At 41.0% G+C, this 26847-nt stretch overlaps 1 protein-coding gene across 1 annotated transcript in view; it reads right to left on the minus strand.

The window, feature by feature from the left end:
- The window catches only part of EDEM3 (ER degradation enhancing alpha-mannosidase like protein 3), a 104114-nt gene that overhangs the window by 24217 nt on the left and 53050 nt on the right, over nucleotides 1-26847 (minus strand). Inside the window, exons 6-17 of the mRNA XM_044300523.1 lie at nucleotides 25562-25715; nucleotides 24921-25055; nucleotides 22295-22400; nucleotides 20887-20984; nucleotides 17488-17613; nucleotides 15249-15332; nucleotides 12983-13066; nucleotides 12411-12535; nucleotides 11714-11879; nucleotides 9530-9684; nucleotides 7651-7804; nucleotides 4289-4483 (exon numbers count right to left, since the gene is read on the minus strand). Of these exons, the coding sequence (XP_044156458.1) occupies nucleotides 4289-4483; nucleotides 7651-7804; nucleotides 9530-9684; nucleotides 11714-11879; nucleotides 12411-12535; nucleotides 12983-13066; nucleotides 15249-15332; nucleotides 17488-17613; nucleotides 20887-20984; nucleotides 22295-22400; nucleotides 24921-25055; nucleotides 25562-25715 (1582 nt within the window). The remainder of the gene's footprint in view (nucleotides 1-4288; nucleotides 4484-7650; nucleotides 7805-9529; nucleotides 9685-11713; nucleotides 11880-12410; nucleotides 12536-12982; nucleotides 13067-15248; nucleotides 15333-17487; nucleotides 17614-20886; nucleotides 20985-22294; nucleotides 22401-24920; nucleotides 25056-25561; nucleotides 25716-26847) is intronic.

The raw sequence follows: 26847 nt of genomic DNA on the forward strand, positions 1-26847 counted from the left end.
GAACATCCCAAAGGGTTCTACATGAGCACCCGTGCAGTTTGGCGCTCGATCAACACTATTTATGACCACAATTGGGGTGTTACTGTATTCAGGAGAAAATGGGTAGAAAATTGTGGAGGTATATTCTCCTGTATCTTTTGTGAAAAAGAAAGTTTGGGACTAAAGCACTATTTTCTCGTAAAAAAATAAAAAATTTCATTTTTCATTTTTCCAGCCAAGTATTATAAATTCTTTGAAAAGCCTGTTGGGTCAAGTGCTCACTACACCCCTTGTCTTCTGAGCCCTGCCGTGTTTCTGCAAACCACAGAATTAGGGTAATACATATTGAGGTTTGTTTTGTTGTTAACCATTCATGTGTTACAGGAAAAAATAGTTTGAAATGTGAAATCTGCAAAAAAAAAAAAAAAATGTGAAATTTGAAAATGTCACATGTATTTTGCTGTAATTCCTGTGGAATACTTAAAGGGTTAACAATGTTTCTGAAACCAGCTTTGAATAGTTTGAGGGGTGTAAATTCTGAAATGGAGTCATTTGTGGGTGGTTTCTATTATGTGAGTGCTTCATAGTGACTTCAGAACTGAACTGGTCCATTACAAAAAAATATGAAAAAGTAGACTTTGGAAAAAAATTTAAAAAATGAAAAAAATGAAAAAAATTACTTCTAAAATTCTAAGGCCTCTTTCACACGGGCGAGATTTCCGCGCGGGTGCAATGCGTGAGGTGAACGAATTGCACCCGCACTGAATCCGGACCCATTCATTTCTATGGGGCTGTTCACATGAGCAGTGATTTTCACACATCACTTGGGCGTTGCGTGAAAATCGCAGCATGCTCTATTATGTGCGTTTTTCACGAGGCCCCATAGAAGGGAAAGGGGCTGCGTGAAAATCGCAAGCATCCGCAAGCAAGTGCGGTTGCAGTGCAATTTTCATGCATGGTTGCTAGGGAATGATCGGGATGGAGACCCGATCATTATTATAACCATGTTATAAGGGAAAATAATAGCATTCTTAATACAGAATGCTTAGTAAAATAGGGCTGGAGGGGTTTAAAAAAAAAAAAGAAAAGAAAATAATTTAACTCACCTTAATCCACTTGTTCTTGTGCAGCCCGGCTTCTCTTCTTTCTTCAGGACCTGTGGTGATGTCACTGCGCTCATCACATGGTCAGTCACATGATTCATCACCATGGTGATAGATCATGAGATGAGCGCAGTGACGTCATCAAAGGTCCTTTACCCAGGTCCTGAAGAAAGAGAAGCTGGGCTGCGCGAAAAAGTGGATTAAGGTGAGTTAAATTATTATTATTTTTTTTTAACCCCTCCAGCCCTATCCTTACTAAGCATTCTGTATTAAGAATGCTATTATTTTCCCTTATAACCACGTTATAAGGGAAAATAATAGCAATCTACACAACACCTAACCCAAACCCAAACTTCTGTGAAGAAGTTCGGATACCAAACATGCAGATTTTTCCCACGCGCGTGCAAAACGCATTAAAATGCTTTGCACTCGCGCGATTTTTCCCCACTCACATCTTATCCGGCCCAAATCCATGACGCCTGTGTGAAAGAGGCCTAAGTCTTCTAACGTCCCAAAAAAAAAAAAAAATTATATTACCAAAATTATGCCAACATAAAGTAGACATAGGGTAAATGTTAATTAATGAGTATTTTACGAGGTATGTCTAAAAAGCTGAGAAATTCAAATTTAGAAAAGTGATTTATTTTCGTTAACTTTTGAATTTTTTTTATAAATAAAAAAGGAAAACATATTGACTAAAATTTACCATTAACATGATGTCATGAGAAAACAATCTCTGAACGGCTTGGATAAGTAAAAGTGATCCAAAGTTATTACCACATAAAGTGACATGTCAGATTTGCAAAATTAGGCCTGGTCAGGAAGGGGGAAAATGGTCCGATTTGAAAGTGGTTAAAGCTGTTGCCTGGTCTCAGGTTCTACTTGGGTCAGACTTTGCACAACAAACATTTTTATGCATTTTATTTTTACAAAATGTAATGCTTTCATGCAAAATAACTTTAAGGCACCCTAAAATTTAGAGTGCTGTGGGGCATTTTCACAATGTGCCAAGTGTCTACTTTCTGAAAATGCCCTACATGGATATGAGAGAATATGATTTCGAAGAGTCAAAAATTCTCAATAACACATAAGTTTGTATCATATTGCATCTTGTTTAACCTAATAATACAGTTTAAAGAAATGATAAATAAAAAATAAAAAAAAGGGTTAAAATGCCCTGGTAGCAAAAGGGTTAAAGGAAATAACCACGACAGTGTGACTGAAAAATCACTTCCATTCACCTTAATGGGGCTTGTAGATTTGCTTTTCACGTGCTTGCTGCCCCACTGAAATGAACGGAACTGATTTTCTGCCACAAAATCGTCCGTGTGTGAAGGCACCCTTAATGTACAGCTTCAATTTGCTGCAAAAACGAATGAAAAAACAAACACAACAAATAAGAAATGTTATCAGTGCAGGGAAATCAAGACTGGTGTATGGATATACCCATATAAATCTCCCCCAACGTATCTATTGATTAAATGTATTCAGTAGACTATGCATGATATATTCTTGCCAGTGGAGGAATGTCACTAGCCGCACTAGCTATTTGACTCATCAGCATTCACATGGTAATCTGTGACATCTACAATACATTAATTCAACCCCATCTTTCAGTGACATATGACAGTTGCCATACAGGTATTTTAAGTACAGTGGAACTATTACCCCACAAGTCATAGTGGGACTGTAAAGAGTAATTATCCTTTTACTAGACATTATCATAATACACCCAGATTCACTGCATACCTGCTACACGTATATTTAATTAATTGTTATTTATTTTTTGGGAGACCCAGTTCTTAACGTGGGATACTGCTTCATAGCTAGGGTCAGAGGTAATCCTTGTTGTTAAGCCTTTTATCGATGCAGTCCATACCATAGCATGATCAAGTAGGAATTCTCCCTACGGTCAGGTCGCCAACTGGGCGAACCACGTGCAGTCAGTCCAGAGGACCTGACGTTTGCCTAACAGCACCCTGTAGCATAGTGAAAAAGAGCATGATGTATTGGGATAAATATGTATGCTAGTACATTATAAGTCTGAAATAAAGTTATAAAATAGTAATCCCATTAAAAAAACTAATGCCATTTTTACTATAAAATGTTACTGTACTCCCAATAAAAAAAGTACTACACATATTTGTTATCCTCACGAACACAATAAATAGAAAAAAATCATTTATTGGTTTTATTGAGCAGCACAAAAAAACAAAAACAGAGCTTTTTTCCAATATTTATGCAGCAAAAATAATTGCATGATTTATATGTACAGCTGAAAACCACAGAAAGAAATATCCCCCACAGCCACAACAATAAATTTTTTATTTTTTTTTAAGTTATGGCTGTTTAAATGCAGAGGTAAAAACTGAAAAATCTTGCTCATCGTTAAAGGGGTTGTTTGGTTTCATGATAATGATGACTTATGCGCAGGATAAGTCATCAATATCAGACTGAAGGGGGTATGACTCCTGGCAACACGCCAAATAGCTGTTTGAACAGGCCATGGAGCTCATGCGAATGCAGCGAAACGTCCTCTTCAATTTTTACCTGCATGCCCTCTATCTTGTAGTGCAATTACAGCTGTTAATCCTATTCCAGGGCGAGAAAGTTGTAATTACACTGCCCCACTGCAAAAAAGCAAACATTGAAGGCAACGCAGTGATCAGATAAGCACTGCAGCCCCTCCAAAAAGCTGATCAGTGAGGATGCAGGGAGTCAGATGCCCACTGATTTGATATTGATGACCTATCTTAATGTTAGGTCATCAATATCATCAAAACTGGACAACTCCTTCAAGGTCCTTTCCGGCCCAGTCATTAAGGAGGTAACAGACCATTTACATTTTTCATTTTTAGTTGTTCAGACTTCTTTCCCTGCAGTTCTTGGCAGATGAGTTTATCCTCAAATTAACCTTCTTTTGGTATATTGGCGTTTTTTAAAAAATCTTACTTCAAGAATCAGTTCAGGGCATACTTGCTCATTCAGATTAATTTGGCCGTACCCATATCATGGGCTACCCTGCCTAATTATATTATACATTTTTTTATTTTATATGATTTTTTTTTTTTATGTGGTTACATTAACAAAATGACGTCTTCTTTTGCACATACTGTAAATGCGTGCATTTTTTAGTTCTCCCTAGTTTCTACCACCACTTGCTCTCCAGGCTGCACCTGCATTCGCTGTGGTCTGTTAATACTCACCCCTGCAACATTCTTTGATAGATCCATTCCAAACTGCGCCGGCCCTGCAGTCAATACCACTCTCCCGTAAAAAGGATGAGACACTATCTGTACTGCCCGTGGAGGAAGCTGCTGTTCCTTCTGTTGCTGGCTGGAAAGTTCAATCATCTCTTGCATAAAACGTAAACCATCTTCTGCATCTATAGAGCTTGCAGCCTGCAAGAAACTACTAGTCACTCATCTGGTCGCACTATGTAGTGTTACAAAATAATTCAACAAAGTTAACAGAGCATTATGAAAAAAAAAATCTGATATGTCCAGATCTTAATTATCTAGATGGAAAATACAATAAAAATTGTAGGAACATAATTGAAGATGTATATACAGACATATACTACACAAAAAGGTGAGTAACTTTATAAATGCCATGGCATATACGACACAAAAAGGTGAGTGAGTAACTTTATAAATACCATAGCATGGTATTACCTATTTAAACTCATCCAGAGTTGGTATCATGCCCAGAGCTGCAAGAGTGCAATATGCCTGAACAAACACCATGCACGACACTAGCCCTTTCCAACCACACCACATAAATTAACGGACTAATGGACTGGTCCCTGGATTTGCTGCCCATTTAATTTATGCAGTGAGGTTAAGGGCATCGCACGCCTCTGCACATATAAATTATAATAAGGAATTTTAAAAACACTAATATATAGGGGCAACTTATGAATAACACACTGCCAGTAGAGAATTTGCAACTAGAGCCCTGGTGCCCACTGTGGAACATATTATTTAGTTCTTGTAACGTGACTGGATTAGTCAGGACTATTATTCCAGGATGTATACTAGGAGGTGTTGGAGCATAAGGTAATGCGCTTCACAAATCAGGCAAGAGTGGAATCAGGAAAATCCTTAAAAAAGGCTTTCAGACCCTTGTTCAGTAAAAGCAAAAAATTATCGGAGGCTGAAAGGTAGAGGCCCTGGAGCATTACTAGCAAACAGAGATGAGAGTGCACTAGGGCAGTAATGAGGAAGGCACTGGCAGAAGCCAAGTGTAGCCAAAGGCTGAAGGGATTTCTGCGAGATTGTGCTGCAACTCGCTAAATTTATTCTCACAATTATTTCCCTTTTGGCAAAGAAATATATTGGAACCACCATGGGCAGGGCAGCAAAGTGGCACTGCAATATGCCAAACCTTTTATGGCAAATCTGGAAAGTGACTTTCTATCAAACCGTTGCCCTACTTTCATTTCATGGACGATAATCTAATCATCGGGACTGACTCTGAACATGAACTTCTAAAATTCCATGTAATTATTTAAATAAAGAAATCAATATTCTAGACACATTCATAAAACTCCAAAACTGCTCAGTGCAGACATCTCTGCATCGAAACCTATTGATAGGCCCACATACCTAAGGGTACTTTCACACTTGCGGCAGGACGGATCCGACAGGCTGTTCACCATGTCGGATCCATCCTGCGGCTATTTCGCCGTGCCGCTGCTCCGTCCCCATTGACTATAATGGGGACGGGGCGGAGCTCCGGTGCAGCACATACGCATGCTGTCCATTTTTTGTGGACACGTAGAAATGAATAAGTCAGTGAGTGATCCTCAAAAAAGGCAGATCGGATGCGGATTTGAGATACAGTCAAGTGCATGAGGCCTTAACGAAAGAGAAATTTTCCTGCGGCCAATGAAAAACATGAAAGCAGTCATATTAAAAAGGCAACTTAGAATTCCAAGAAGAATTTGGGAAAATAAATTCCTGAACTAGGGACATGATTTAGGTTGTTGTTACAAGATCAAAAGAATCTGCTTCAGAGATAGTGGGGGCTCCAGGTCTCCCAACTAACGCTCATTCTGTTATTTATAACTGTCCCTCTATCACTCCACAACTCTGCTCTTTTGTGTATAAGCTGTATGTGTTTTTTAGACACCGTTATACTATGGCTGATGACGAGACCTAAATTGCTTTTTTTTTGTTAGACTAAGGCCTCATGCACACGACCGAATTTTGTTTCCGTGTCCGTTCATTTTTTTTTTGCGGATAGGATGCGGACCCATTCATTTCAATGGGTCCGCAAAAAACGCGGACAGTACATTGTGTGCTGTCAGCATCAGTATGTCTGTTCAGTTGCTCCGCAAAAAAAAAAATAGTGCATGTCCTATTTTTTTCTAGTTTGCGGACAAGGATAGGCATTATTACAATGGATCCGCGCAAAAAAAAACAAAAACAAAAAAAAAACGATGCCATACTGAACGTCATCCGTTTTTTTTGCAGACCGCAAAACACATATGGTCGTGTGCATGTAGCTAGGCTACATGCACACGACCGTATGTGTTTTGCGGTCCGCAAATTGCGGATCAGCAAAAAAAAACAAAGGGTGACGTTCCATATGGCATCCTTTTTTTTGCGGATCCATTGTAATAATGCCTATCCTTGTCCGCAAACTAGAAAAAAATAGGACATGCACTACTTTTTTTGCGGAGCAACAGAACGGACATGCTGATTTTTTTGTGGACCCATTGAAATGAATGGGTCCACATCCTAACCTAAAAAAAAAAAAAACGGATTAGACACGGAAACAAAATACGGTCGTCTGCATGAGGCCTAAGGCTACTTTCTCACCTGCGTTAGGTGCAGATCTGTCTGCATGACAATGCAAAAGGATCCATTTTGACTTACATTGAAAGTCTGTTTTCAATTGCACCATATTGTGTCAGTGAAAACTGATCCATCTCCATTGACCTACATTGTAAGTCAGGACCGATCCGTTTGGCTCCGCATCGTCAGGCGGACACCAAGACGCTGCAAGCAGCGTTTTTGGTGTCCGCCTCCAGAGCGGAATGGAGGCTGAACGGAGGCAAACTGATGTATTCTGAACGGATCATTATCCATTGGGGCTAAACTGATCCATTTTGGGCCGCTTGCGAGAGCCCTGAAACGGATCTCACAAGCGGACCCAGAAACGCCAGTGTGAAAGTAGCCTAAGTTCACTGCATCGTTTAATTCTGGTACTCTGCTCTGGCATATGAACAGAATACTGGAATGCTGACTTTCATATATATCGGACAGCGGCGGCACCAGGCGGATCCCGTTCAGTATAATGGGGTCTGCCAGCTTTGTCGCATGAAAACCTCTTCCTGGAAACTGTAATAATCTACAATATATCTCAACCGACTTCCATTAACAATTCCACAAACAATAAAAGGAAATGTATCTCCAATATGGCCACCCCAGAGATGTTCTCAAAAATAAAAATAAAATGTTGTATCTTTTCAAAATCAAATTATTACTCTTGTATATACTCAAACGTAATTTATCAAATCCTAATCAAACACATTAATTCCTTTTATAAAGTGTGCTCTTACTTGATTGGCATGTTGGACAAGCTGAACTCTTCCATCTTTTAGATGAATCAGGCTAACACCCATCTTTTTTAGGATATCCAAATGTTCTTGATTACTTGCCATAAAATCCCTAGCACGTAATGGTGGTCGGTTCCCATTGCTAGAGAGCTCATCTCTAATAAAATAAATTCCACATTAGTTTTGTGATCCTCATAACCCATTACATGGGTAAACAATGCATATAAATCCAAATCACTTGGTCCCATGAAAAGCCATTGGAGGTGGACTATTAGCATCCTGAAAATTAAAGGGAACCTGTCATCAACGTTATGCTGACCGTACTGAGGGCAGCACATAATAGTGACAGAAGTGCTGATTTGAGGGTTGTGTCACACATCAGCTAAAAGTAAGCGGTTGCCTTGAAGCAGTATCACAATCATTGCAGCCTGTCAGTCATCAGCAGATGGGCGGGGAGTGCAGGAGATCATGAATAACCACGACTCCTCTCAGGGAGATTTGACTCTTTTCAATGATTATGATGCTGGTTCTCAGCAACCACTTACCTTTAGCTGCTGTGTGACACACCGCTGAAATCAGCATTTCCGTTACTAGTTTATGCTGCCCTCAGTACGGTCAGCATAACGTTGATTACAGGTTCCCTTTAAGTTAGGTTGCTGTTCCTCAGGAGAGCTTAAATGTCTGAAGTTGGGTCTGGCGAGAAATTCTCTTTAAGGGCATGTCCACAAGGGATGGATATACTGTGGGTTTGCCATCTTGGATTAGCGTGCAGTAAATTCACTGTATATTACAGTACCAACAAGGTGGATGAGATTTTAGGAAATATACACACACTACTAAAAATATCAGCAGCTTAAATTTGTGCTGCAGACTTCCCCCTTAGCAATTCACAGGATGAAATCCTTGGCAAATCTGTAGCAAAATGGGCAAAAATATTATGTGCAGATTTTGCTGCAGGCACATGGGCAGATTTTTACACAGCAAATTGCCTCTCCTGTGGACTTACCCTAAGGCTGCCAACTAAAGACTTGTACGTATTCTCTGACTACTGGGTTATGCACAGACTAGCCTTCAAAAGAAATAAATGCTTTCTTGAGCTTTCAGACCAAGGATATTCCATTTACTTCACTTACAAAAAGGTTTCAGGCACAATGACACAATAAGCGATTAAATATAAGCCAAAAATGTAGCATTTAAAAATCTCTTTATATGGGTTACCACTGCCGTTAGGGGCAGAACTACTGTCATAGCAGGACCTGGTCGTCAGACCACTGTGTGTGTATACTGGCAGGAGAGGCCTGGGCCATAATGGATGACAGACACAGAATCCTCAATTAAGGGGGGAGCACTGCTGTATGTGGGCATTATGTTTGTGGGGGCACTAAGGGTGTAAAACTACTGCGAAGGGGGCACTAAGGCGCACACAGGGCCTGGGTAGAATACTGTGTAGTAAACTATCCCTCCTGTCCAGAGCTTGTAAGCATTTTACATAACTAGATTGGTGGGGGGTTGTATGGAGAGCCTGGGTGGTTTTGACTAGCTGCAGGACAGGGGGTCATGAGGAAGTAGCTCAGGGTCAGGCCTGTTTAAAAATTTGCTGTGGGGCCCAGCCTTTTTAGTTACAGATAAAGGCACTGATATTGTGAGAGGTTTAATGCATTAACATAACAAAGACACAACAGTAACAGAAGAAATCAAGGGACCATCCGAGAACAGCGGAAGAACTGCGTTGTCTGCTATAAAATGCTACCTGGTGAAATATAAACTGGAAACTTGACAGGCTCATTATAAAGTGGATCTGCTGGAATCCATTGTAAAACAGACAAAATAGAAAAATTACACACAATGAGATAGACCTATAGACATAGATATACACACTTACATTCTTGAAGTACTACGAGGACAATTCTTATCAACCACATTTTTAAAGGGTTCCCTGATACTCTGAGCATACAAGGGGTCATTGCGGAAGAGAATTTGAGTATTTGGACAGGACCAATCAAAGTTGCTGTCATCAAGCTCTGTGTACTGGGTAGTCTGGAAGCAAACACACGGTATTAGAAAGGAACAAATCATACTGCCGAGTATAACCATAAAGCTAGTTTTACATCTGCCACAGAGAACTTCGGCAGGCTGTTGCACATAGAACTGCCTCCCGGAGTTCTCCAGATCCGGCATTGCCAGATACTACCGCCTTCCCGCTGAACCCCATTGACTATAATGGTGTCCGATAGAGATCTGGTCACTACCCATCAAACATGCCAAGAATCAGCCAGACGAAAACTGCTGTACATCGTAGCTTCTGTCTGGCCGATTCACTGCATTGTCTGCCAGACCAACTTGCAGCACTATGAAAATGTCAAATGAACAGTCTGTAGGGTCAAGTAATTTATTATATACTTTAATTGTGCATTCTGAACTTGCTTTAAGGCATAAAGGAGTACTCTACAAAAAAAAATAAAAAAAATAGTCTGAATTGAGCAGTAGCATGCACACTCAAAAGCAGCTCTATCCAAACTTCTTCTTGTAGTGGGGAGGTGTAAAAAAGTGATAAATGTTTTATGTGGCTGGAATACCGCTTTAGGTTGGCAAATAGAACATGCTCACACATATCAAGTTTCATTTTTGTTGCCATCAAGACAAAAAAAAAAAAGAAAAAGAAAATAACCAATACTGGGGAATTCAAATTTGCAGAACTACATTGGGCCAAAATTACTACGGAAATGGCGCCAGAAGTCAGGCTTAGGTTCTTAGATATTTCTTTCGCTGCTCTTGACAAGGGGTTGTGGCTTTGAGACAGAGAGGAAATAGGGCGTGCCCAAGATGCAACACCATACACCAAAATTGAGCACCATTTTGGTGAAAAGCATACCATCTAATAGATGTTAAAAATGTATAGTAAACAGTATGGAGGTGTGCAAACGTTATCATCCAGCATCGCCCGCTGAGATAAGTCTGGTGCATGTTTAGACTGTTTAATCTAAAGTTCCACTGTCTAAATCTTAAGCAGCATTAGTAAATATTCACACATATAAAATGCATATAACTATGCAATATTAACCTCTTTAACCCCCGGACGTAAATGTACATCAGCTGTGCATGGGGTATGCATGGAGCAGGCTCACAAGCTTATCCCACTCCATATGTGGTGGGTGCACGCTGTGTAATATAGCCGATACCTGCCCACAATGACTGGGATCAGAGAAAACACCAATTCTGGTCATTTAATCCCTCAGATGCCAAGCTCATAAGAGACTGTGGCATCTGGATGGTTAAAAAGAGCGAGGGGCTCCCTCTGCCAACCTATCTGAGCCCCCATGACGAAATTGCAGGGCTTTGATCAGTTGCTATGGAAGCCTGGGGCCTTGTGACGAATCCCCCAGGCCTGCCACAGGAGCCTGCCTGTTAAGCCATGCCTGAAAAGGCACAGCTCATAAGAGCACTGCGATCTCTTCAAACAGCTGATGGTCCGGGACAACCCCTTTAAAATGGAAACAAACAAACAAAAAAAAAAAAAAAACAGAGAGCCAATCTGCACTTTTCAAATGCTGCTGCCACTTGGTTCTACTGGGTATGTTGGTGGGAATTCCATTGATCGGACATTGATGACATGTCTTGGGTCAATTGAGGCACCCTCTTAACTATCCTTCCATATTGCAGGAAGCTTTGGTAGAAGGTCTACACTTCCTGCAATGGAAAACACTGCTGTAATAAAGACTATAACTCAGGATCTGAACATACATACTGCAGTCAAGGTAATCTTTTTATATCTGTATGTAAACAGTGTCCTAACATAAACATGTATTTTAAAGGGGTTGGCTGATGAGGGCAATCTGCATCCATATGCTCTGTTACGGCATATGAACATCAAAGAGGAACTTCTCTTGCTCTTGAGATTTCACATCTATGACCCAGAACAGAAAGCCAGGGGAGCCACATCAGAATGGCCACCATGTAATTCTACACTAAAATTTATGTAATATTTCATCTCATCTGCAGAGGCTGCTGCAGGGAAATGATAAGTTTAAATGATGAAGGTTTAAAATAAAAATAAAAAGTTAAATACCTTGTTTTTCCGCACTTGTGTGTGATTTGCTGTTGATAACCAAAGTGGTAAAAGATGAGCTTCTGTAGTAAAAATGTAATCCTCAATATCAAAGATAAGGTCTTCCCTCTCAGAAAATAGCAAGTACAAGTATTTAAACATCTCTGCCAAGAAAAAGGAGTCCATCCTAAAAAAAACACAAAAACAAAAAAAGTACAGTAAACAGTATAGAGTAGAATCCAGAATGCATGCATTAGCACATTTCAAGTAGACGGAGACTCCCTGAACGTCATTGCTTGTTGAGTATTAAGGCCATTTCTCTACAGTTCAGCACAGAAATATATATTGGGGACTGGGTAAAAGTCAGGAGACCATCATAGCAAGCATGGTTGAGTATACTGAAAAATTACCTTGAATGATAGGTACATTTAAAATTTACATGTAACGTTGTCCAAACCAATACAAATTTGGACTATAAGACACCCCCCCCCCCCCCACCCTACAAGTGGGGAAAAGTAGCAGTGCATTTTATAGTCTGAATGCTAATAACAACTTCCATTAATGGAGGGGCGGGGAGCGGTGAGGGAAGCGCTGGCGTGACTCTACTCATCCTCCCTGGTCTTCATCTGGGCCCTGCTCTGGACTGTATCCTGATAGAAACAACCCCTTTAAAGAATTTAACAAAATAGTTATTATGTCATATAGAAGAAACCCATACCTGTCTTCATGACTTCCAGTTCGCACATCTTTAACAGCTGCAAATCCACATGGGACACGTGCATATTTGTTCAAATTTTCAATGATTGTTTTTCCCACTTCTAGGTAATAGGGATCACCAGTTGCCTTTAATAGTTTAGTTAAAGAAAATTATTATAGACAATTCTACACTGAAAGTAATCCATATATAAAATTTTAAAAATGCTTAAAAAGGGGTTTTCCGACTGTTTTATACTGATGACCCATCCTTAGAATAGGTCATCAATATCTGATCAGCACGGCTCCGGTGAATGCCAAGGGCTCTTCCTAGGCCAGTGACATCATGCTCATTGGTCACATTGCCTAAGTGCAGCTCAGTCGCATTCAAGTGAATTAGCCTGGGCTGCAATACCAAGCACAGCCGATATGTAAAGGATGGCGCTGGGCTTTGCACGATGCGAAGAAGCCGCTGCACTCATAGGAATGTCACAGCCTCTACAAACAGGAGTCATACTGATGACTGACTCTGAGGATAGGTCATCAGAATTAAACACTCAGACAACCCCTTTAACACCATATAGTAAGAGTTCTGACCTTATACAAGAAGTATGTGCTCTCTGCAAACTCTGGTCTTAATGGATGCTGGGCCCAGTGTACTCTGAAATCAGTTGTGAAGGCCTGAAACATGTATACATATATATATATTACTATGCATTTAGTTGATACAGCATAGTCATCTAGTATCTCATTTTTATTGCAGATATAAAGAAAAACAAAGTTATATGTGATATTAAATCCACATTATACATGAAAACAGAAAACATTGTAACGACAAGGTCCACAATAGCATCTGAAATAAAAAATAATAATAAAAAAAAAAATATATATATATATATATATATATATATATATATATATATATATATATATATATATATATACACATATACACACACACACACACACACATCAGATACACACACTTAAAAAAACAAAAACAGGAAGAAAAAAAAAAACGGGGGGTGTAAAAGCAGAACTCTACTTACTACAAACTTCAAGAAGCAATTTCTAATAAACCAAAAACTTCTAGTGAGTTTAGATGCAGCGGACATTTGATATTTGCTGTGTCATACACAGATTCATACTATGTGTGACATACTGGGAATGCTGTGGATCTGTAGCCCTGCACATAAGTGTGAGGAATTTGTTCTAAAAGTCTACAACAGGGATCAGCAACCTTCAGCATTCCAGGCGTGGTGAACTAGGACTCCCAGCATACACACTTGTTTGGCTGTTCTCAGAACTTCCATAGAAGTGAATGGAGCATGCTGGGAGTTGTAGTTTCACAACAGCTGGAGTGCCGGAGGTTGCTGGCCCCTGATCTACAACAAATCCAGGGAAAGTGGCCTTAAAGGGAACCTGTCAGCTGCACCACATTTCCCTCACAGAGGTCAGCAGAGTAGCGACAGACCCATTGATCTCAGCAGTCTGTCACTGCTGTCATGGCATTCAGTACTTTAAAAGTACTGACCTAACAAAGCCCACCACGTGCGTCAGAGATCAGCCTGGTTCTGCTCGCTGCCCGTGCCTCCAAATAATGATTGCCTTTTTCCATGTGTAACAGGAAAGCCACAAAGATGCAGTCAGCTGTATCTTTGGTGTGATCAGACAGTGAAGAACGTCACACAAATTATAAAATTAATTTATTTCCTAAGGAAACTTCAGTGGCATGTCACCATGTAGCCCTATGCTATGGCTCTATTCTGCTGGAAAACTGATTGACGGATCTTAACAATGACAAATGTACAAACTAGGGCTGCAACGATTACTCGGTGTAATCAACACTAAAATATCCTAGATGCAGTTTTCCTGCATCGAGGATTCGTTTGGTCATGTGACCACAGAGCACGTGCTGCCTGATGCTCTGTGACGTCAGGTCCCAGGGCATGTTGGGAGGAAGAAGACGCTGAGGTCCTTCTCCTGCGGACTCCATATCGGCCAGCCACACACCCTACCAGGAAAGGTAAGTATTATAGAGGAGAGGGGCTGATGGCACTGCGGGACATGATGGCATGCAGGGGCTGATGGCACTGGGGGACATGATGGCATGCAGGAGCTGATGGCACTGAGGGACATGATGGCATAGAGGTCTGATGGCACTGGGGGACATGATAATACAATTCAAATGATCACAGCACTCATTCATTCACTGGCTTTTCCTGGGTGCTTGTCTAATTTAGTTCCCAGCTCCACCTCAGGAACAATTTCATTCATTTATATGAAAATTGACAGCACTCCGAAATTGAAGGTGAAGTAATCAGTGATTTTTATTCAGCCGGACATAAATTTAGGCAACGTTTCGGCTATTTGTAGGCCTAGCTAGTCGGAACAGACGTGTGGATGCTGGAGCTGTCCTAGTCGGAAAAGACGTGTGGACGCTGGCGTCGGTATCTACACGTCTGTTCCGACTAGCTAGACCCGATGAAAAGCTACAAATAGCCCGCAATGTTGCCAAAATCTATGTCCGGCTAAATAAAAACCATTCATTACTTCACCTTTAAATTCAGAGTGCTGTCAATTTGTACATAACTGGGGGACATGATGGCATGGAGGGCTGATGGCACTGGGGGACATGATGGCATGGAGGGGCTAATGGCACCGGGGAACATGATGGCATGGAGGGGCTGATGGCACAGAGGACTGATAGTACAAAGGACTGAAGACATGAGGGGCTGATGGCAATGGGGGGAAATGTTCTCTTAATTAGTTTTTTCTTATTAGAGGACTCGGATTAAATCGATAGAATACTTGATTACTAAAATAATTGATAGCTGCAGCCCTAGTACAAACATTATCTTACCTCTGGTAGGAAATTATGCTTTTTTAGGACTTGATATAACATTTCATGGGTTTCTATAGCAGGCCTTATGTCTCCTTTCAAGACCTAAAAACATATACAATCAAAGCATTACAACTAAAACATGATTGAGTTTAAAGAAACAGAATAACTTAAGAAGTTATGCAAACACTAGGAAAATGCAGGAGTTAATAAACTGATCTGTAAAAATGTATGGACCATAGTTATTTCAAGTGGACTACTGTATTTATCCTAAAGTATGCACTTCAAAATCCTGAGCCATTGATCTACAAAAGGTAAACACATTGTAATCTATATACAAAAAATAATAAAATAAAAAAAATTATATATATACACATTTTCTAGTTAGGCTAGTTTCACACTAGTGTTAAAATCTCCCAACAGGCTGTTCTGGCAGAGGAACAGCATGAACAGCATGCCAGAGTTAATGGCAACCAGTGGGGACAGGAGCACTACAATGGGACCTGGCCTGTTACTAGCATGAAGGGATTTAACTGGACAAGAAAAAAATAAATAAATGCTGCTTTAAATGGTAGTGTACTACTAGCTTTCACACTAGCGTTTTTCTTTTCCGGTGTTGATTTCCGTCACAGGAGCTCAATATCGGAAAAAAACTGATCAGTTTTATCCTAATGCATTCTGAATGGAGAGCATTCCATTCAATATGCATCAGGATGCATCAGTTCAGTCCCGCTTACGTTTTTTGGCAGGAGAAAATACCACAGCATGCTGCAGTTTTCTCTCCAGCCAGGGTTCGGCATTAAGTGTTCCGGATCACTTTTGCTGGTTTTCCAGTCTGTGCATGCGCAGACCTTTAAAAATGCCAAATAAATAAATCAATACCGGATCCATATTCAGCTAAGACCTCATGCACACGGCAGGCGGCTCGGATGTGGACCCACTAACTTCAATGGGGCCACAAAAGATGCGGACAGCACTCTGTATGCTGTTTGCATTCGTTTAGGGTTGCAGCTAACGATTATTTGAATAATCGATTAGTTGTCGATAATTTAAAATCGATTAATCGGGGAAAAAACACCAAAATGAAAAAAAAAAAAAAAAAAGGGGGTTTATATGATTTTACTTGAAAAATTATGTTCAAATGCCATATTAAAACGAATTTAGGAGTTAAATAATTTTTAAAATTTTGCATTACAATGTAAAAAAAGACAAGTTATGGAGGGGCATCTGTGGATGGCACTGTTATGGGGAGGGGGGGGAATCTGTGGATGGCACTGTTATGGGGAGGGGGGAATCTGTGGATGGCACTGTTATGGGGAGGGGGGGAATCTGTGGATGGCACTGTTATGGGGAGGGGGGAATCTGTGGATGGCACTGTTATGGGGAGGGGGATCAGTGGATGACACTGCTATGGGGGGGATCTATGGATGACACTATATTGCATTGTATGCTATATGTGCCATCCACAGATCCCCCTCCCCATAACAGTGCCATCCACAGATCCCCCTCCTCATAGCAGTGCCATCCACAGATCCCCCTCCCCATAGCAGTGCACATATTCCCCTCCCCATAGCAGTGCCATCCACAGATCTCCCAATACACCGGCCACATCAGCATTCAGACTATTCCTTAACTGGCAGTAACTTTTAATTGAACTTTAAATCAGCTCTATGATCTTTATTACCTTACAAATACAATGAAGCTCCAGTAACAGGCAGGTGACGCGCCTGCTCCGCCCACTTTATGAATGAAGCAGGCGCGGCGCGCGAGTAAGTGAGGTAACGCCGCCGCCCGCTCTGCCTGTTACTGGAGCTTCATTGTAAGTTAGTAAAGATGTGCTGATTTAAAGTTGAAGTAAAAGTTACCGCTGGTTAAGGACCCTGACCGCCCGCTCCCGCCCCGCATAGCAACGAATCGGCCGATTATTCGATAACGGGATTCATTGACAACGAATCAGGTTATCGAATATTATCGATAACTTTGATTAATTGTTGCAGCCCTACATCCGTTGCTCCGTTCCGTGGCCCCGCTAAAAAAAATATAACCTGTCCTATTCTTGTCCGCGCTTCCGCGTCCACTCAGAATGCATTAGTGCTGGACGGAAGCGTTCGGGTCCGCTTGTAAGCCCCTTCAAACGGAGCTCACAAGTGGACACCCGAACGCTAGTGTGAAAGTAGCCTAAATAACCACACAAATTACTGGAACTCTCAGGAGGGGTTATGGAATTAACGCAGTGGCTGATTTATGTCTCAATACATACCTGAAGACCAGGGAAAAATGCAAGTAGGGAATCCATCCATGTTCGAGCTGTAAGCATCGGTTTATGTATGTGAACATCAAGTAGAAGTGGTGGCTGACTTATATACCGCATAATGGCATCATAATGCTAAACATTGAGAGAGTGGGTTAACAGCGTTAATACAATGTTACTAATATTAGAAAGTTTGACAGGGTCTATGAAAATGAACCCCAGTCTTAAAATTAAACTCATTTATGACCTTTACAAATTTTTCATATCATAAATCCTGCACTAGATATACTCCAGTCTGTGCACCAAACTTAGACTGGTAAATCTATCACATCTTTAGACTGTCTAGTTTAAGTTCATGCCTCTAAATTGGCTTTGTTTTACTCCAAAAATTTGGTCAAATTTCTGTGGTTTTTCATGTAGTTAATCTGCAGTGTAATACATTACCAGCAAATTTAAGAAGATTTTACAGATCTCATTTAAAGAGGACCTTTCACCAGAATAAAACTTCAAAAGTAACTATACAGGCATGTAGAGCGGCGCCCAGGGACCCCCCTGCACTTACTGTAATACCTGGGCGCCGCTCCGTTCTCCCATTATTGCCTCCGGTATCTTCATAGTAAGGCTCCACCCAGGGGAACCTGCCGTCGGCTCATTCTCCCATGCTGTAGCGCTGGCCAATCACAGCGCTCAGGCTCCCTCAGGCTATGAGCTGAGCGCCGTGATTGGCCAGCGCTGCAGCATGGGAGAATGAGGCACCGGCAGGTTCCCCTGGGTGGAGCCTAACTGTGAAGATACCGGAGGCAATAAAGGGAGAACGGAGAGGCGCCCAGGTAGAACAGTACGTGCAGGGGGGTCCCTGGGCGCCGCTCTACATGCCTGTATAGTTACTTTAGAAGTTTTATTCTGGTGAAAGGTCCTCTTTAAATTGCATATTTTGCGCGAGTGGAATTTAACTTGTGGTGCAGCTTATAAAATGGCGCAGCATATTAACTGGTTGTGCATTGTGGATTTCCCCAGTAGATTTAAGTGCGGTTTGTAAAATACACAATGGGGGTCATTTATCATTCTGAAATTTCAGGCGCAGATGGCGGCACAACAGCTAGTTGCACCACAATCTGTGACTTTGCCCCGGTCATGCCAGGTCTAAATAAGTGGGTGTGGTATGGGTGGGGAAGGGGATGGGCCGGCAGGCTTGTCTGACTTAACATTTTCCACGCCTGTTTTAGGCATAGAAAAAGGTCTAAATGTAAGACAGCTAGGAGGCTGTCTTATATTTAGAACTGGCGCTGGATGTGCCGAAGTTATGGAGCGGCCTGCGCCTCTTCACAATTTTGGCAGATCCACAGCCAGATTAGGGCTTATTAAGACCAGAGTCTAAAACACTGGTCTTAATAAATGTGCCCCAACTTCTGTACACAATATGGTATGGATTTAGAGGCGCATGAAAAATGCACAAAATCAGAGATAAAAAAATATGGATTTGTGTTTTATCATGTTTTTATGCTGATTTCATGCACATTTTCTCACACATAAATCTGCAGCTTTTGTGCATATACCCCAACACACTTCACTGGCCTCAGCAGTACGGGACAAGACGAGGCCAGTGACCAGCTGCAACAGTCATCAGTGCGGCCTCTAATCAAAACTCAGATGGGAGGACCTATACAATGGCACTGGAGCTAAGCATATACAGTATGGTATTTTTACTTTAACACCTTATTTGGCTTTCAGGTTATTTTTATTTTATTTTTTAACCCCTTTAACTCCAAGCACTGGATTAACTCCAAGCATCGATATGAAATGCCACAGACCACAAATATCAACTATACAGACATAAAAGGCCCTTAAAAACAACATTGAATAAGAAGATTTTGTGACTGGGAATATGCATGGTAAATAGATGGTTCAGAATCAAAAATGTCCTCAGAACAGGAAGGAGAACAAAGAAGGTGCTGCATACCCTAACATCAGCATAGGATAAGGCCAGGTAATGTACGTATTGCATTATGCAGTCACTGGAAGTAATGGTTCCAAACTATCAAAAACTTGTCTAGAAAATGTGTAACCATGGATTGTACTGCAGTTCAATGAAAAACATTAGAAAAGAAGTTGCAAGCAGCACACTTGTCCAAAGCAAGAGCTTCCCGATTCACCAATTCATGTGAGATGGCATCCACTGGTGGATGTAGCGACCTACACAGGAGTCTTTGTAATGCAAAGATCTTTTTTCCCCCGATGGATGCAGTCACACACATTTCTTAAATTGATCAAATAAAAGGAATCCCTAATCCCATATCAAGGCGGTGGGGTGGGGTTTTGCTGATTGGCATCTAATTGTTACATTTATGTGTGAACAGTCAGAACATAGGAAATAGCTGCATTATTACACTTCAATTTGTGATTTAAAAAAAGAATAAAAAGCTGGCTAAAAATGTGTGTGCTTGTTCCAGTCAGAAGTCAATGGGGTCCAGTGGTGCCCACTCACCCGCAGGACAGTTTTGGCAGTAGCTAGGCAAAACTTTGTGAGGCATTCGGCTCAATTACAGAAGAAACTGTGCCACAGCTGCCTGCATGAGTCAGTACGACACAGGAGACATCGTTGGAGTCTGGGGAGCGGAGCAAACGCTGGACCCCAAGAGGTAGACCATTTACTATTGCACTGTCCTATGTTTAACATGTAATGACTAGTGATGAGCGAACTTCTGTTTTAAGTTCGGCGTCTAAAGTTCGGGTTTGGATTAGCGGAGAATCCCGATCTGGATCCGGATATGGATTCCGACTTCCGTTGTGGTCCGTGGTAGCGGAATCAATAATTGGCCATTATTGATTCCGCTACCACGGACCACAACGGAAGTCGGAATCCATATCGGGAACCATATCGGGATTCTCCGCTAACCGGAAGCCGAACTTTAGACGCCGAACTTAAAACAGAAGTTCGCTCATCACTAGTAATGACCTCTCTACAGCTAATGTCTTCTGCAGTGTCATTACTTTGGTTCAAAGTAATAATTTACATACCAAAAAACGGATATCTTTTTTTTCCTCATTTTCTGTTCTCTATGCACTAAAAGCCTTCCCTTGTATGCCTGTAGCTGCCGTTCGGCCTTAATTGTACGTGAGCCTTTGGAAAACGGTTGCCAAATTTACAGACTCCGATTCAACTGTTCGCCCTCCAACAAGACATTTTTGAGACAAATCTTTTCCTGTGTTGAAAGCGTCAGGTGGTTTGTGAAGACATTTATAGGAACAGGGGGCATGGACTGCATTTCTAGTGTCATAAAGAAGCATGGGATGATGGGGTGAATTTTCTTACGTGCACAAAGATCGTACGTATAGATCGCATTCATTTCTACTTTTGAGTACACTTGATAAACCATTCTAAACAGTCCGTATCTTTATTCCACCTACTGTATTAAATCTCTCCAAATAACTGTCATCACCAAGTAGCACGTAGGCCTTCAGTAAATATTCATAGTAAGAATCTATTCCTGCACCAACACCACTGTCTAAAAGGAGAAAAGACATTAAAAGAAACATACAGGAAGCTGCCTTATGGCTACAAAGTAAGGGGCTGTTCATACCCAAAAACATGTTTAAAAAATATAAGGTTTGAAACAAGCCAGTTCGATTAGGCAAATTGAAGCAATTCAGAATGACCCCCTAAAAAAAAACACAACTATATTCCATGGCATACTTCTGATAGTCACGGGTTGTAACAGTGTATTAGTTAATCCATCCTTAGTATTGGTGATTAGCTATTAATAGATTTAAGTTAGTATTAGTGTAGTATATACCCTACGTTCAATAAACTGTGAATAATGGACTGATATAGCCTCTAAGAATAAAAAAAGAAGAATAGTAAATGAATAGTAATAACACTTCGTAGGTAATAAGAATGAATTTTTACAGGTGTTCAGCAGGTATTCAAAGTCTTGATAAAAACACAATAAGTGATCTTGAATAAGTTTCAAAAAGGTGGTTAACAGATTTTTATTTTTTATAATTGAACCCTATGATGACAGATTGCACCGTATGGCAAAATAATTTAACATATAGGTTATGTGTGTACCTTAAATATGGGACAAAAATGTCATGTGGACAGTCTTAGGGCTCACACACATGAAAGTGTGCGGGCTGTGCCTGTACTCCAGCCCGCAAACAGCAGGTTGCAATATATGGACACCGGCCATTTGCATGCCGTATTACAGATGTGGAACCATTCATTTCAATGGGACTGCAAACTGGAATATACGGAGTGGAGGCACGAAACATGTTCTATTTCTTTGTGGCGCGGACAGGTCGTACACACATTCAAGTTGAATTAGTCTGCACCTTTCAGTGCCGGCCACACGGACGCAATTTGCTGTCCCCAATGCGTGGCACACGTTCATGTGCATGAGCCCGGAACAAAATAAACTATACGACTAAAATAATTATGTTCCCCCATATAAATAAAACATTAAACTTTGGTGTGTATTAAAAAGAAAAGGAAAAACAAGTCCTTACGTATCCTCACATCCTCAGGACAGTCACTTACTAAGCATACAAAACGAATAATCATCATAGTGCCCTATGTGGACTTCTTCTACTAATTCATTTTTCATACACCAATTTGACATCTGTTCTTGTTCAACCACCAAAAGAAAAAACGCAGAGATACACACAAAAAAACCCCACTCATTTTCTTTTAGTTCTTTTAGGCTATCCTCATATATTGAACTTATTAGGATTGTCTTGACTAATACAAGGTAAAGAAGAAAAGTCACTTGACCTATAGATGGTGTTTTATCTGGAGAATAGTGTATTTCATATTTACCTTTCCGCACCCAGTCTCCTGTGTGAATATTGATTGTTACACCCACCAAGTTACTACTGCGCTGCCTCTTCTCCCAGATAAAATCTAGGGCCTTTCGTGCATGTTCCTGGTGCAAAATAAAGAAAGTCACATGCCATTTCATGCTGTAAAACTCCTAATATGTTAAGAAGAAATAATCCACACAGAAGTGTATAAATCTCGTACTGTAGACCCTCTTTAAAGGAGTTATCTGTGGCCAGACTTACAAGAAGTGACTTATGATGAGGTATATTGGGTGCGCTCCCCGGTCTAATCCCGTTGCGGGCACTTCCAGGTTCATGGGCTGTATATATTGGGTATGTGACCCCCAACATAGCTTCAACCCATAATTTTAACGGGTTTTCGCGGGTTACGTTTGCACAGTCAGGCAGCCTTGTGTGCAGGTGCAACCCCGGTGGTTGAAACCGGACTAAGATCACGCTCACAACGCAATTAGACCGGGGAGCGCAGCACTCATCCAGTAAGGGAATCATCATAATTCACTTCTAAGTTTGGGCACTCTGGGCATGTTTATATAAAAAATAACTAAGGCTGAGATCACACTTCAGTTATTTGGTCAGTTATTTCCATCAGTTATTGTGAGCCAAAACCAGGTGTGGGTCAAAAACACAGAACAGGAGCAGATCTTTCCATTATACCTTATTTCTGTGTAGGCTTCACTACTGTAGGCTTCACTACTTCACAATAACTGATGGAAATAACTGACCAACACACATGGTATTCAGGAGGCCAGATGTCACACTTCTGTCCTGACATCTCAGGCAAACATCTCCACTCACACCTCTAAAATGACACCTCACGGTCATATCAGAAATAGTAATTTGTGATCATTTACAAATCTGTTGACTGTAATGTGTATATGGTCATAACTAACAAAAGGACTGTTCTTATTATTTCGAAGACTGATTTCTGACTGACTTTTGCCACATTTTTTGGTGCAGGTAGGCACAATGAATTATGCCCCTTTTCCAAAAAGCCATGCCACTTGTCAGGTGAGGCATAAATAGGCTAGAACAGCGTCTAAGAAGCTTGATAAAAGTAGTGCAAAGCATATACGCCAGTTCTTCACACACTGTCAATAGTAATTCAGCCGCAGCAGGTTTCAGGTAATGATCAGTTGCTTCAGCAAGTGTACCGCCTAGTGTGCAGCTGTATCTACACAAGACCAATGTCAGACTGGGCAGGAGGGTATCCCTGGACGTACAAGTAAAGGGAACGTGGTGTCTGAGCTGAGGGTAACCTGTTAGAGCAGAAGGAGAAGAACCATATATAGTTTTATGGGTAAAGATTCAGTAAAACGTATATTTTATATAGTTAAATTCCTGCTCTTTCTGGGCTTTGGTCAAGGAGGTGGTCCTATCGGTGACTGACAGCCACTGTGTATACAGAGATAGCTGTCAATCACCGATAGGACCGCCTCCCTGACTTCAAAGCCCAGAATGAGCAGGAATTTAGATGAATGAAATGCGGGTTATACTGAATATTTTCCCACAAAACTATATATATCAATCTGTTCAGCTCAAAAAAGTTTATCAGCTCACCCAATGCTAGCAAGAGACGTGCATGGAGCTCCCGGACCGGGAAACTTGCAATGAGAAAAAGAAAAATCCTCCAGCACAGCCGTCCGTGCCAAGTTTTATTCGGTATACATTAAAAGTACAGGAACATGAGCCATAATAGGTTGACGCGTTTTGACATCAAGTCTTAGCCATAACCTAAGACTTGATGTCAAAACGCATCAATCTGTACAGCTCCTCCTGCTCCACAACATGTCGTCTGCAGCTTACATTGCATTTTTCATGGTGACAGGTCCCCTTTAAAGGTGTCAGGGTTTTTATTTCTAATAAAATAATCATAATAATAAATTATAAAAAAAATTACACTTACCATCCCAAACCCCTTCAGTTCAGCACCGCCACTCCTCTCATCACTGCTGCAGCTAAAACATTACTTGTACACAGCACGTGACTACTGCAGCCAATCACTTGCCTCAGCAGTGCTAACAGCCGAGATCAGTGTCTGGCTATAAAGGTCATGTGTGGCATACGGGCATGTCACCTCTCCAGTCAGGACAAAGTCACCTCTGATGTCAGGAGCAGTGATGCTGAAACAGGGGAGGGTTCAGGACGGTAGGAAAAAAAATGGTTTTATTATAACACTGTCCCTGCAAATAAAAAAGACAAAATTAAAATAAACCACATATTTTAGTCAACCCCCTTCTGCTGCCACACTACTTCCTTGTATATATGACATGAAATTTAGTGTTTGTTTAGAAGTCCTTTTTGGGGTGGCATTTTTAGTAATAGAAAGTTTTTTCCTACAGAGAAATCTATAAGGAAATGTTTTAAAAAAAAAAGCCACACTCAAAGCATGTAATAGAGAAAAAAAACTGTAGGAAACTACTCATACTAAAGGGGTCTCACCTCTATGACCGCATTATCAGACACCGTATTTTATTCTTAGTTTAGCCTGTGTTTCAGCTTAGCTATGAGAGAATCTATTCTAGTAGAAGAGCAGGTAAAAGCAAACTCCAGGAGTCGCCGTCTGACTATGTAGGAGCAAGGAAACAAATTCAGCACAAACAAACCTCAAATATGGATATTCCAGTAAAGCGGCTGAGTGCAGCAAACTCTAGGATGAGGGTCCCAGCACAGGCTGTACAGGTGTCAGTCTCCGTACCTGTACGAGCCTCAGGCCTTCTGACTCCAAACTTCAGATTGACCTTAACAACAAAGAATACATTATAAAAATATTATCATTTTATTATAGTATTTGACTTTATTTACAGTTTTACTGCCATATAAAAAAAAAATATCAAAAAATGTGAACTCAACCAACAAATCTCCCACTTTTGCGCTGCATAAATAACACCCAAACCCATTATAGTCAATGGGGTCCAAGAGGCGATGTGCCCATTCTTTTTTTTTGTTAGTATATGGAGCAAAAATTGAAAATACACCTCATGTGAATCGAGCCTTACATGTGTCTCCTGTGAAGGAATCTAACTTCTATGTTAACATAAATGTACTTGAAGTTATAGACTCAAGGTCTGAATAAATGTCACCGGATGAGGCGTACACAGATATACGTGTTAGATTATTTACAATTTAATGTCCAGTCCGGCCATGATGCCCACAGAGAACAGTTACACCTGGCGTGCTACCCATGAGGAATATCAGATCACACAGTGTCAGATTAACCGGAGGGCACAATTATACACCAACTTACTCTGGGATAAGGAAGGCCACTTGTAGTGTTGAAAGCTGGAAGAAGTTTATAGCCAAGCTCTTTAGCCATATGTAACAGCTCGTCATTGTACCATAACATCCGTTCGCCATTTTCTTTTAGCATGATAGCAACTGAGTGTCCTCCAAGCAGTCCCCTGGGAAAGAAGTAAAGGACGGTAAATACCATCATTCCATACGACTGCATGCCGTTCAGCTCAACGATGCAAACACAAATCCATCATAGTGAAACAGTACTGTCACTTTGTGACTTAAAGGAGTTGTCAGAGTTATGTAAAAATTAAAGCACCATAAATTTGATGGTCAGCAATATATACATAAGCTAAGCAATTTTTAGGTAAAAAATTCTATTTCCTCATTTACTTAGTTCTAATCCGGCTCTTTGATGACATGCAGTTGCAGAGCTGTGGGGGCATGTAACAACAATCTCCGAGGTTTTTCTCATGAATGCCGCCTTTCCCCTCCCTCTGCTCTGCAAAGGGTGTGAATAAAAGTGCTGCCCTGCCTGCAGTCTGACTGCTAGGATACTCATGCTGTATGTGTGGCACTACAAGTCCCAGGAGTACAGTACAATGCCATTGACGATACACACAGTAGAGTACAGAGAACACCTCCACTCTTTGTCAGCTCTGTGTTTGCAGGGTGTAGTCTCTTCTTTGCCTGGAGAAGAGTACCTAAGGAAAATAACCCGACCCCCCCCCCCCCCCCCCCCCCGAGTCTGCGCTGCTTATGACAGAAGGGGTTCAAATTTTCGGAAGAATCCAGAAGTAGAGGAGACACAGGGCAGTGCAGGGGATGTGGCTTATCACTCCAACCAGCACAGCCTCCATAGTGAGGTTGTGTGCACAGAGGCAGACCTGCTCCTCCCAGCTTGTGCATAGAACATAGTCAGAGCAGGGAGAGAAGCTGACATCACAGGTCATGTGACCCTAACTAGGAGAACAGGCCACTGCAGAGGGAGTGAACTGAAACTGCCTTACATTTGCTTAGTTAGAAACATACAAGGAACAAAAAAGTAACTTGGACAACCCTTTTAACACCTTCAGGACCCTGCCATTTTTCACCTTAAGAACCAGGCCATTTTTAGCAAATCTGACATATGTCACTTTATGTGGTGATAATTTTAAAAAGCCTTTACTTATCCGGGCCATTCTGAGATTCTTTTCTCGTCACATATTGAACTTCATGACAGTGGTAAAATGGAGTCAAAATTTTTAATTTATGTCATAAAAAAAAATAATAATCAAATTTACCGAAAACTTGGAAAAA

Source organism: Bufo gargarizans, chromosome 7, assembly GCF_014858855.1.
Source record: "Bufo gargarizans isolate SCDJY-AF-19 chromosome 7, ASM1485885v1, whole genome shotgun sequence".
Lineage (NCBI taxonomy): Eukaryota > Metazoa > Chordata > Amphibia > Anura > Bufonidae > Bufo > Bufo gargarizans.